Source organism: Hyperoodon ampullatus, assembly GCF_949752795.1.
Source record: "Hyperoodon ampullatus genome assembly, chromosome: 1".
NCBI classification, from domain to species: Eukaryota; Metazoa; Chordata; class Mammalia; order Artiodactyla; family Ziphiidae; genus Hyperoodon; species Hyperoodon ampullatus.
The window spans coordinates 10009287-10021731 of record NC_136914.1 but is presented as its reverse complement, the minus strand read 5'-3'; the positions used below and the strand labels follow the sequence as shown (position 1 = coordinate 10021731).

The 12445-nt window shown below is 37.7% G+C and overlaps 1 protein-coding gene across 1 annotated transcript in view; it reads left to right on the top strand.

The window, feature by feature from the left end:
* Positions 1-12445, top strand: part of HHIP (hedgehog interacting protein) — a gene marked incomplete at both ends in the record, with an annotated part of 89558 nt that overhangs the window by 12552 nt on the left and 64561 nt on the right. The window contains one exon of the mRNA XM_079709707.1: positions 401-602. Coding sequence (XP_079565833.1) covers positions 401-602 — 202 coding nt within the window. The remainder of the gene's footprint in view (positions 1-400; positions 603-12445) is intronic.

Here is a 12445-nt window from a genome sequence, read left to right as displayed (position 1 = left end):
ACTGTGGAAACATTCAGCACAATTAGTAGTAGCAAATCAGAGTTTTATAAATAGATCTTAGAACTTTCTCTCTGAGTGCCTTTCTGTAAGGTTTAATTATTGTGAGTAAAGTCAGTTTTAATTAGAGTCACTGAAAGATGAGATAGTAAGCTTGTGAAATTTTAAAATACATATGTGTTTTGATTCTCTCCTTTACTTCCTAATAGAAGGCTTTTTTGGTTTTCTTTTTTTTCATTGAAAAGAATTTAAAAGAATCAGAGTGTGACCTTGGGTTAGCAGCCCTTCATGATTATCAAAACCGTTGATTCCTAGAGGAAATATATTTTGAAAAGGATGCTAAGTGCATCCCTTACCTCCTTCATCTCAAGAAAAGCTTACTGGTTTTCTTTAATTTGTTTAGAAAGCACAAACACAACTGCTTCTGTATTCAGGAGGTTGTGAGTGGGCTGCGCCAGCCCGTCAGCGCCCTGCATAGTGGGGATGGCTCACACCGTCTCTTCATTCTGGAAAAAGAAGGTTACGTGAAGATACTTACCCCTGAAGGAGAAATTTTCAAGGAGCCTTATTTGGACATTCACAAACTTGTTCAAAGTGGAATAAAGGTTGGCTTTTTAAATTTTATTTATCTTTGCTCTGGCTATGTTAATTTTATTTTAGTGTTCTCCTCACTAAAGGTATTTCTTTGTAATAAAAGAAATAATATAGGAGAAAATAAGGAGACAACATAAGGGAACAATAATTATGGCAACTAAATCGGGACAATGACATTAAATTTTTAATGTTATTTGGTGACTATTAAGCAGTGCAATCAGATTGATATTTTTGACATGGTTTCCCTATGTAATTTACATACTTAATTATTGGTTTTATAAAGTATTTGTTTAAATATTGTTTAACAGGCATTAGAATTGTATATCAGCATTTGCTAGCAGAAACAAAGAGGTCTTTGGGTTACTTTGGCAATTGCAAATCATTCTTTTACCGCATGTGTGTTCGAGTCTGTGTCATAAAAAAATGCTATTTATACTGTGATTTCCTTGTACAATATTTTTACAGGTAAGTCAGATATTTTTATCTAGAATTAGCCACCTTTATAATATATAAGCACATCTATTGCCTTCTTTCCCACTTCTCCAATTTGAATTCTCATGTTAAAATAATCTAGTAGGTATATAAATAAAGTTATTGTCAAGTTTATTTCACAAGAGAGTAACACAGTACAGTATTAGCAGTACTAAGCTATAAGGCAAATTGTGGCATTCTAAATTAAGACATTTAACAGCTCATGACTGTTTTAGAATGAAACGAATTAAGTATGATTGGGGAAGAACTGGTTATCTTTTTCTAAACTGGAAAAAAAAAATCAAAGGGGGATTTATACTCTGCTACTCATATCGAAATAAGCTCCTCTTTGCTTTGTTAAGCTCTATTCAAAGGTAAGAACATCAAAACCAGCAGAAACGAATCAGAAAAAAATATAAATATATTCAACATCTATCTATTCAATATCTACCACATGAAATAATTAGGGTGACTCAGTTAGAGCACAGAGAATACCTATTGTTGGGACCACCCAGCCTCAAGGCCATGTTGTGACAGCATCACCAAGACATACTGCATAGGAGAAGTTTTTTATGGTACTTGTGGTCCTTTAAGGAAAAGGACTTTGGCACCAAGACACAGATCATTTGGAAAAGCTGTTTAAATCAGTAGTTTCAACTTTCTCCCAATAAAATTTTTCATTACAATTCACAGCAAATATTCCAAAGTCTCTTAAAATAAAGCATTAGTGTTTTGCACATCAGAGTTCAATAAATACATTCTGAAATGTGTTCTGATAACTCGTTGCAAGTGGTACCTCATGAGGAAGGAATAAAGATGCAGCAGCAAGTGCATTACTCACTACAAGTGTTTTACTTGCCTTGAAAGTTAAACATGCTCTCTATAAAATAAAAAATTGGGGAAAGTAAAGTATTTTAAAAATCACCTATAATCCCATCAATTAAAGAATATCACTATTAACATTTTGATATACTTTCTTCCAGTTTTTATATTAAAATTAAATGAATTTTTCCTGACTACAAAAGTAACACAGGTCCATATTAATAAATGTGGAAACAGAAGAAGAACATGTTTTCTTATAGCTTTTTTCCTAAGAAGTGTTAAAATAAAATTGAAATCAAACCGTATATACATCTTTTTAGCCTTCTTTTTTCACCTAACAGTATGTCATGAGTATGTTACCAGATTTGGAAACTTTTCTCAAAAACTTAGTTTTTTATCTTTTTTGAGTGTTCCATTCCCTTATTATGAGATATTTAGGAAGACCCCCAGTATTTTCCTTTTATCATTGTAAATAATGTTATTTATCACTCTTGTATATATTATTTAACCTGATCATGGATGATTTCTTTAAAATTCACTGATAGAAAGAGCATTACTGAGTTGAAGGACATATGCCACAATACACATTGCCAATTTGCTCTAAAAGTTAATATATCTTTGGGTATTTGAGAGAATAATACATAGTTTTCAAATACTATTTTACTTAAAATGTTGGTATTAAAAATCTGTGTATGATAAAATGTAGGTGAAAGAAATGGGCTCAGAATACTTGAAAATTTTGTTGTAAGAAGGAAAAAACTGATGTTCTTGTTTCTACTTCAATTTAACTGCCTAAAGAATGCCCTGCTTCTAATTAGAGTTACTTCAAACGCCCGCTTCATTTACACCCATTCATTGGGATATGAATGAAAGTGTGTCTTCTCTGACTTTGAGACATCTCATCATGCAGTAAAATTATACGAACTCGGTTATGACAGTGCCATGATTCTGCAGTACGTTCTGCAGGCCTCTAGGAATTCTGCAGAACCCGTTTTGGCCTACCTTTCCTAGGAGAGCTGCAGGGCTTCTGGGGCTTCAAATAAACTTCCAAATCCATTCTTCTACATATGTATTGATAGAATACATATTTCTACATTAAAGACATATTTCAAAGTACATATTTTGGATTCCCTTAGCATTTGGCACCAGTGATATCTATAAGATAGGAATCTATCACATGGATATTTGAGTGTATACTGATAAGGGAGTAACAAGACCACATCCTTATCACTTCGAGTAGCTTATACAACAACTGGCCTTTATCTCAGTCTCCAAGGAACTCCTGTCACAAGTCACAGATTGGAAGTGTTAGAAGTGGCTACTGTTGGTTTGATGGGGCGGATGCCAACACATTCATGAGTTGATTAGGATTATGCCATTGATTTTTGTGGTATGCCCCTCAGAGACTTCTGAAGGGAAAACATTATCACAGCTACTTCACAGTCATTTTTCAGGCTTCTTGATATGTGAATAGTTAGTTGTTCATGTTAGTGTACAGTTAGTGTATTCTGTGTTTGTCAGTGATCATTTTGCATTAATAATGCAAATAGGAATTTTCATAAATTATTATGCACATCACTTCTCTAGTCTTTTAGTTTTAAAAATCCTAAGAGAGGGAATAAAGCTGTTTTAACAGACCAAAGTATTGATTGCAATTTTCAAACCACAGAATTAATAATGTGTACGAAACCCAACCTTGGTACGTTTGAAATAAATACAGGACAGACCACAGTGATGATCCCCCCATGGTATTAATTCATGACCAGTATGAGTATATTAAATCAGACATCAAAAGGAACTCTTGATTATAAGAGTTTCTAAAAGCTAGTGCTGGCTATAAGGGAATTTGGAATTCCTTTTCTGCTAATTGTCAATTAAGAATTGACAGGGATATCTGTCACCTGGTTAAGGACTGGCCTTTTTGTGTCAAAAAGCTGGACTTGGTTGATCTCCTTAAATCTCTACCAGCCCTGATTCTGATACCACCAGCAAAGAGCCAGTCATTTGGTGAACTTGGAAAACTCCTCCCTAAATGGGTCCTGACTGAAGCTAAAAATATGGCATCTGGTTTTTATCTAACACCCAGATTATAGGAGATTTCAGTACCCTGTGAGTGTAACTAAGTTTCATCGAGCAAAAGTTTTGTGCAGAAATGCAAAGCACCTGCTAAAGAATTGACTTCTTTCTGCTACAGAAAATAAATTATGGAGTTGGATTAACGGAGTAAACTCTATGCCATATGAATTTAAACTGCCATTTAGGAAGAGGTGATTCCATTCACAACAGCTCAAATCCTAGAAGACTGAGCTTTGTGAAATTGCCAAGAGTAAGTCAAAAATAGGTTTTAAAGCTAGATAGTGGTTTGCTAGATCTTTGGTGCTAGTGCATTGTACAAGCTGACCACTCATACTGATGCTATGAAGAATGGCTCAAGTGTCCAACTGGTGAGCAAACTTTAAAATCTTCATTTTGTATGTCTAGTGTCAGGGGGAGGGCATATACCTTGTTTGTTGTTGATGTTGTTTTTCCCAAAGAGGGAAATTCCAAGATCCTGGTGATTTGAAATCTTTAAATTGAGCTTATATCTGAATTACTAGTCAGAACTTCTGGAAGTACTAGAACCAGCCTCATCCACTTGAAGTCCTTGAGGATTATAGACCAGTGGTTTTCAAAAATGGCTGCAGAGTAGAACCACCTGGGAGCTTTAGAAAATTCTCCTGCCCAAATTAAATCAGAATATGTAGAGTTAGGACTCGGGCATTGGTACATTTTTAAAGCTTTTACAGGGAATTTCAGAAACACTGGTCTAGACTGAGCCAGACCCCTGGATCAGTTGAATAAGGAATGAGACACATTTTCTCTGCCCATCCATGGCCAAGTCATATTACTGAAATGACCACTGAGAGCCAATGGTTGGACACCAGTTGTCATTGTCCTGTACCTTCTGTCATTTAACTGACTTACACATATTACTTGTCCACTCTGAGGGAGGAGATGAGTAGTTAACTCTGTCAGCATTGTAAGATTCTTGATAGAAAGTTTCGGAAAATGACACTTAAAAATCTCAACAATTGGGCTTCCCTGGTGGCGCAGTGGTTGAGAGTCTGCCTGCCGATATAGGGGACACGGGTTCGTGCCCCGGTCCTGGAAGATCCCACATGCCGCGGAGCAGCTGGGCCAGTGAGCCATGGCTGCTGAGCCTGTGCTCCACAACGGGAGAGGCCACAACAGTGAGAGGCCCGTGTACCGCTAAAAAAAACAAACAAACAAACAAAAAAAAAAAACTCAACAATTCATTCTAATTGGACAATTGCTTTACCTATTACATTTTCCTATTTTTGTTCCTTTTGGGAATTTGATATTCAGATAGTTGGCAAAACTGTTCTCATTCCTGTTCCTAAAATATGTAGTTTGCTCTTATATCTGAAAACCCTTGTTACACCAGAAGTTACTCTAGTCTAATCTTACCAAACTTCCCCTGACCACCAAGGATCTGAAAGTCAGCCTTAGCTTTGCATGTGTGTGGCAGTTAAGACAAGCCTGCGCCTGTCACCTACAGGGTGGACCCCCCAGGGAAGCCGACACACACCGTTCTCTGCACCCCAGTTCTCAGGGGCAGTCAGAGGACCAAGAGGCTCGCACCCGCAGCAGACAGAGCTAAAGACTTGTCGATCATTGGAACAAGTGTGCCTGGGCTCCTATCCCTCTCTATCTGCTTGGATCCTCATTTCAAAAGATGCTTTTCGAAGCAGTCCTTTTACCGGGGGAGGAGAGGACGTAAGGCTGAAAGCTGCTGATTGTCCGGGTGACTGAGCCCATTGACGCTGGGGCTCTTGAGAGACAGTGGCCCAGGTGCCCAGGAGCCACAAGAGCATGTGGAGGAGGACGCAGTGTGTGCCGGGGCAGGACCCGGCCGGGCAGCCTCTGATTTCACATGCTTGTAAATCACAGGCATAATTATGAGCAGCGAAAGTTTAGTGAATTCCATTGCTCATCATCCCATTGGGATTGATGTCCTACTTTTCTGAAGTTTGTCAGAGACCCTTCCTTTTACATTTTCCTCTGTCTTTAACTGGTGATCTTATGGCAGCCCATGCAATGTTAGCGTATGTTTTTTCAAGTGAAATGAGTCAGAACGTAAATGAGAAGCAATTTACTTTGCAGAACTGATGTTGGAAACATAGCATGCATGTGTGCACACACGTACACATGTATGTGGCAGTGATTGGGTCCCATATCAAATGCTTCCTCAGGAAAATTGTTAGAACTCTGCTTTAAAGCATGCTTTAGGTTGAAAGAAAGTGTGTGTTCGGTTGAAAGGAAACAGCAATATATTTAATATATTTGATAAATATTACAATAGAAGAGTCACCATTCTGGAATTTTTTGTATATGTGATATTTTTAAGTTTGTGACCTATCAAACTACTGCATTAGAATTTATTAAATCTCATCTGAAAGAGAATTTTGCTGTAGTGGTAGAAATAACCATTAGATAAATTCATTCTAAAAGTGGTAGAAAGTTAATTGAAGAGTCTTCCCTCAGATAAAAACTTTTAAATTCCTTCTTTTGGGGGTAGTTTAAAATTCTGGTTCCAAACCATTAAAATATAGATCCGCAAGTAAAATTTTTTACTGTGTTTTTGTTTTTTTATAGATATATCAAGGTAGTAATGATGTGGCATTAAACCCAAATTTATTTTATTGAGTGTTGCTGATCCTACATCAGAATGCCCTGTACTCTGAGATAAATGTTGTTTTCAATTTTTAAATAAGTCTAATCTCATTTTAAATCTAATACAAAAGTCCACAGAGAAATATTTTTTTTTTGTCCCTTGGTCATGTGAAATAATCTCAGTGTAATTTCATTTGGTTAAGCTAATTTCATTTCTGGTGCTCTTACTTTTTTACTTTGGCATTTGCAATTTTACTGATAAAGCATTTTAATAAATGTCAATGGACACAGATATGGTGTATGCCAGTATAAACTGGTTTAATCTATAAAGTACTCTCCAGCATGCATCATGTTTTTTTTACTGAAGTTGAAACTGCAGTATGCAGGGTCCCTCCAGTTGAGTAAAGAAAGACCTGCTTTCTCCTACATTTTAGGCCCCGTAAGTCACAGCTGAGGTGAGGAAAGCTTTTACATGAATGTCTTTATATTTATCTAAGACTTGAAGGGCAAAGGAAATAGAGCCTATAAATCTCAGAAGTCCTATGGTAATCATTTAAAACAAGTGAAAAACCAAGAAATCTGCACCCTAGAGAAGGTCACTGCCATCTTTCAAAAGCATCTGACTGGACGTGGCAGCCATCACCTCGCTCTATCTGACTAGAAAGAGAACAGAGAAGGGCTGCTGGTGATACCAGTTGGCACGACTTTCCAGTGGCTCTATTATCTAATGAAAAGGAAATCACAGGTGTCCCAAAACTGCCTCTAAGTAGTAGAAGGTAGCACAGTACTCCCTTTTAGAGACAGTCAATAGCTTTTCTTTCCCAGTACTAAAGATAGTCTTCAAGCCAGCCATGTTGTTAGCAAGAATACAGTAAGTCCCCTACATACGAACGAGTCCTGTTCCGAGAGTGCGTTCATTAATTCCAATTTGTTCTTAAGTCCAACAGAGTTAGTCTAGGTACCCAAATAACACAATCGGCTCTATATACTGTACTGTAATTGGTTTATAATACTTTTCACACAAATAACACGTAAAAAACAAACACAAAAAATAAAGAAAACATTTTTAATCTTACAATACAATACCTTGAAAAGTACAGTAGTACAGTACAACAGCTGGCATACAGGGTCTGGCATTGAGTGAACAGGCAAGAAGAGTTATGACTGGAGGAGGGAGAGGAGGTGGGAGAGGATAGAGCTGAAGGGTCGTCAGCAATAGGAGACGGAGGGCAAGCGGCAATTTCACTCACGCCTGACGTTGATGGAACGCCTGTTTGCATCTTTCAAAATTCGCAACTTGAAGGTTCATATGTAGGGGACTTACTGTACTCTAGTCTTCTCTCTTACTAATCATAACCACCATTCTTTTAAGCCCTTACTTTGCCAAGCCATTACATAGAGTACCTCTGTAATCCTTCTGGTAACCCTGTGAGGCAGGTATGCATAACCCATTTCACAGATGAAGAGACTGAGACCCAGAAGTTAAGGAAACTGCCCGAGAGAACACCACAGAGCCAGTAGCAGAGCCGGATTTTCAAGGCAGTTGTCAGACGCCATGCTGTCAACCACGGTGCTGTGCTGCACTGTGCTTTTGATCAGCAGCCCCTGCACAGGAGGAAGGATTGGGTAGCACGTTTAAGAAGCAGAGGTGGATGACGGTTGGTGTAGACATGCTCAGTGCTGCTCGTCCTGGCTCACAGGACAGTGGGGAGGCTGAGGGCCTAGATCTAATGTCCAGCATACAGACTTGGGTGCTAGTCACTGCATTCATACCACGTGCTGGTTGTTTGACTCTGGACAAATTATTTAACCTCTAGGCTTGGTTTCTTCATCTGTAGAATAGAGATGACAAAAGGTTGCACCTATGACTTTACGTGTACAATCTCACATGAATCCGAAGTACTTTGTAAGCATTAGCTGTTATCAGCATCTATTACACTAACATGAAAAGAAGAGGAAGGAAAGGAAAAGATGCCCAGCCCTCAGAATGACTTACAAGCTCCTGTGGCCACAGTTAACTATAGTCTGTAGTATTTAACAGTCCCCCTCATATGGGATTAGATGACAATTTATGAAAATTCCATGAGAGTGTTAGCATTTGCACCAAAATTATATGGCAGTCTTATGGAAACAAAGTTATACTGATGTATGTACGTGGGTTTACTTCCATTCAAAAAGATAAACCTAGAATATATTTTTTATCAAAATGTATAACTGGAGGAAGAGAACATCTTCATTTTTAGATCATCACCTCTTGGCATTAGGTGTAGGGCATTGCTACCTACCTCATTATGCAAAGCCCCCCAGGTCTGGAGTTTCTCAGAGCACATGCCTGACGATGATTAAGCACAAAGCAGCTGACCCATGAGTACAGCAGCAAGCTTCCTCAGCATTTCCTTGCTTTCAGAGTAGTTTTTCTCAACCTGGATATTATAGTAATGTAGGTCTTTTTGTGTGTTTATTTTGGAACATGGTTTGTGTCACTCTGCCATAGAGTTAATAAATTGTAGGATTTGCAAAGGAAATATACTGAGACTGAAAACTAAGAAAGCACATATTTTTGCCCACCAGCAACAATTGCTCAAAGCACAGATTTAGAATCTCAGGATTTGGGAGGGGAGCAATTGGGCAAAGTTGCTCTGAAATTAACATGTAATGTCATGATACAAAGAGTGTATTACTCAACAAAATATTTTTGTAAAAGAAGCAGATGAGGTCAGGGAAGAGAGAAGTTTAAAGGAAGGTTTCAGAATTAAACAACATAACAGACATTAGTTAATTTATCATGAAATGTGCTAGAGGTCAGGTGCAAGAATATATAAATGAAATGATCTCAGTTACCCCCCTCACAGACCCCAGGCTGCAGTAGACCCTTTTCCTATCACATCAACTCAGTATTTTACAGAAAGCTTCCTAAATCTGTAAGCATGTTTGCTCCTTGATTTGTCTTCTTACCTAAGACCAATTTTGGGAGTTTGTTTATGTAGCATTTGCCTTTTAACAGACTTCTTTCATCTTTACATTTATATACTAAATATATAGAGAGATTTTTGTATATAATATATAATACTTATGTAAAATAAATATGTACGTAAATATGTTATCAATTACTATAATACATTTTAATTTATTTGTTGGTAGTATTCGCCAATTGACATTTAGTTTTGTTTTGTTTTGTTTTTGAAGTCTGAAAGTCTGCAATTATGTTGAACTATCATAATATCAAAGTGGCCAGAACTGAGGACATTTTGAAAAACTGGGTCACTGTCTAGAAATTAAAATCATCCTTGGAAATGCTATTTATTGAGACCATTCTGTAATGTGTTATAATGAGAAAAGTTCGAGAACATCTTTTTCTAAATCATGTCATTTTCTATCCCAGCTTGTCTTTGTGATACTAGGTGACAATATATATGGCCACAGTGGCTTTCGGGAATTACCATCCAAAAGGAGTAAAATTTGACTCTTTTTCCTAGTGAATTTTCATTTTACTCTATCTGGGCATGTTGTATACAACTAATTTTAAATTCATCCATTTACTCATTTTAAAATGTTGTGCAGTTCCAGAGGCCTAAATTTCAAATCACAGAAAATCTGTAAAAAATAATTATTTGTTTAAGACAAAAAATATGAGCTAATTATTCTATCATACATATATGTAGTAGCACAAAAACAGAAAAAGAGAACATCAATAAATTTGATCTAAACTAATACCATGGTTGCTTGCGGTTGACATTATATTTAATCTGCTTGTAAAACTGAACCCAATAAGCTGAAACTAATATAAAAATAAAGCATGATGACAAAGGATCTTAAAGGTTTATATATTGTCACAAAATTCTTGAGAAAAGAATATTCCTTCCAAATATTCAAATATTGAATATTCTGGCTTTCTCTTTAAGAGTAACTAAATTCTGTACTTTTTAAAAAAAATTCTAATAAGCTGTTTCCAAACCAACCTCTTATCCTAAAGCACCTTTGATCCAAATGGATCACACAGTTAAATAAAATGACATCTGTCCTCAGGCTATTTCTAGATAGGGAAAACACATCTGTTCTAAGAACTCTTAGCCAACAGTTTGAAACTGTTCAGAAGAATTCCTTAAAAAAAGAAAAGACTATGTACAGAGAGCAAAGGGAAGATGCTTGAGGTTGGAAAAAATTAGGAGAGCACTAACCCTTAAGAGGATAAAAAGATAACCGAATTTAATTCCCATTAAATTCTTAGCCTTTCTACGAAAGGTTTGGTGATGAGATTCCCACAGTACAAACATCTTTGTGGATGGATGTGAACACACCTGTTCAGGAAAAGGGAAACAAAACTTGAACTGACTCCCTTCCCACAGAGGTCACCAAACATCTGTCGTAAGTTATCAATTACTGGCCTAGACTGGACTCAAGCCTGTGACCTGAGGTTGAAAAAGCCACGTAGCTCATTCTGTCTCTTACCTAGTCTGTGGTGTTACCCGGTACCACTGGTAAAGCTTCTGTTTAAATCTCCAGGGGTTTGGAAGACCAGGTTGACCCTGTGACATTAATAATATATTTACGCCCAGGGTTTCCACGCACACCACCCTGGGGCTGATCTTAGTTAGGATTTTGTGACTTGCAGTAATGTAGGCAGCTCCAAAAAGATTTACCCAATAGTTGGTATAGTTCTTTAATTGCATAAGTTCCTTCATTGCAACCTAAAGACAATGTCTTCTTGTCCAAGGAAGGTTGTGTGTGTGTGTGTATTTTAAGATTTTGACTTTGATTAAATGTCAATACATATAAAACTTCTGCATAAAAGCAGAGAAACGAAACAAAGAAAGAAAAACAACCAAAAAAGGCTTATGGGCATGACTAACTAGATGAGCTTCTTCCCTTGTAAGTATTAAAACTTTGGCGACAGCATCAAATTGTCAATGCTTTTGTTCCCTCCTGTGTCTCTTTCCTGTAATATCCCACCTCAGTTGGGTACGTGTGAGAACTAATCTCTGAGTGGCTATGGCGCTCATGCATGGAGTTGGCCAGTGGTTGTGTGATTTGGAGCAATCTGCTTAACCTTCTGTGATTCTCTATGTCTTCATCTTCAAAATCAGAGGACTAAGCTAAATGATACCTTAGGTCTTTTCTAGCTCTAAAATTCTGCGAAATAGAAAGCAGTGCAAGTCTCCAACATTTTCCAAGAAAATTATGGTAAAGAGAAGTGGTCAGTGTGGCTCAGGCATTGGCAACTCCACCATTGCCCAGGCTCAGAGAGCACGGGGCTCACTTTGCTTTATTCTGACTTTTTTCCTTTGCACTGATACAGAAACACAGGCAGAGCCCACTGGGCACCCTACCACACTGACAAATAGGTGCACTCACCTTTCCGGAAGGTCACCATCACTCCAGTTAATTTTTAAAAGCTGCATAACTCAGCATGAAGTGAGACTTCAGGTTCCAGTTAATGGAAGCATGATGTCTTTAATGTGTAGGGATAACAGGGTGGTAAGTTTTCAAACCTGGGTTCGAAGGTAAAGATACACCATGACCTTGAAGTGGGCAGTACTTGGTGTGCTGGGGAGGACATACCATGGAGCTGAGTGACAGAAGAGGAGAGTCATCATAGGAGATAAGATTGCAGAGCGCCTATGTGGTGCTGGTGGGGTGGAAGGTGTGCATCAGATAATGCAGGGTCTTACATGCTCTCCTAAGGTCTTTGGCTTTTCCTGTGAGTGAAAGGGGGAATCACTGGAGGATTTTGAACAGAAGACTGACATGGTCTGACTTAAGCCTTTTTTTTTTTTAATAAATTTATTTATTTTATTTACTTATTTTTGGCTGCGTTGGGTCTTCGTTGCTGTGCGTGGGCTTTCTCTAGCTGCAACGAGCAGTGGCCACTCTTTGTTGCGGTGTGCGG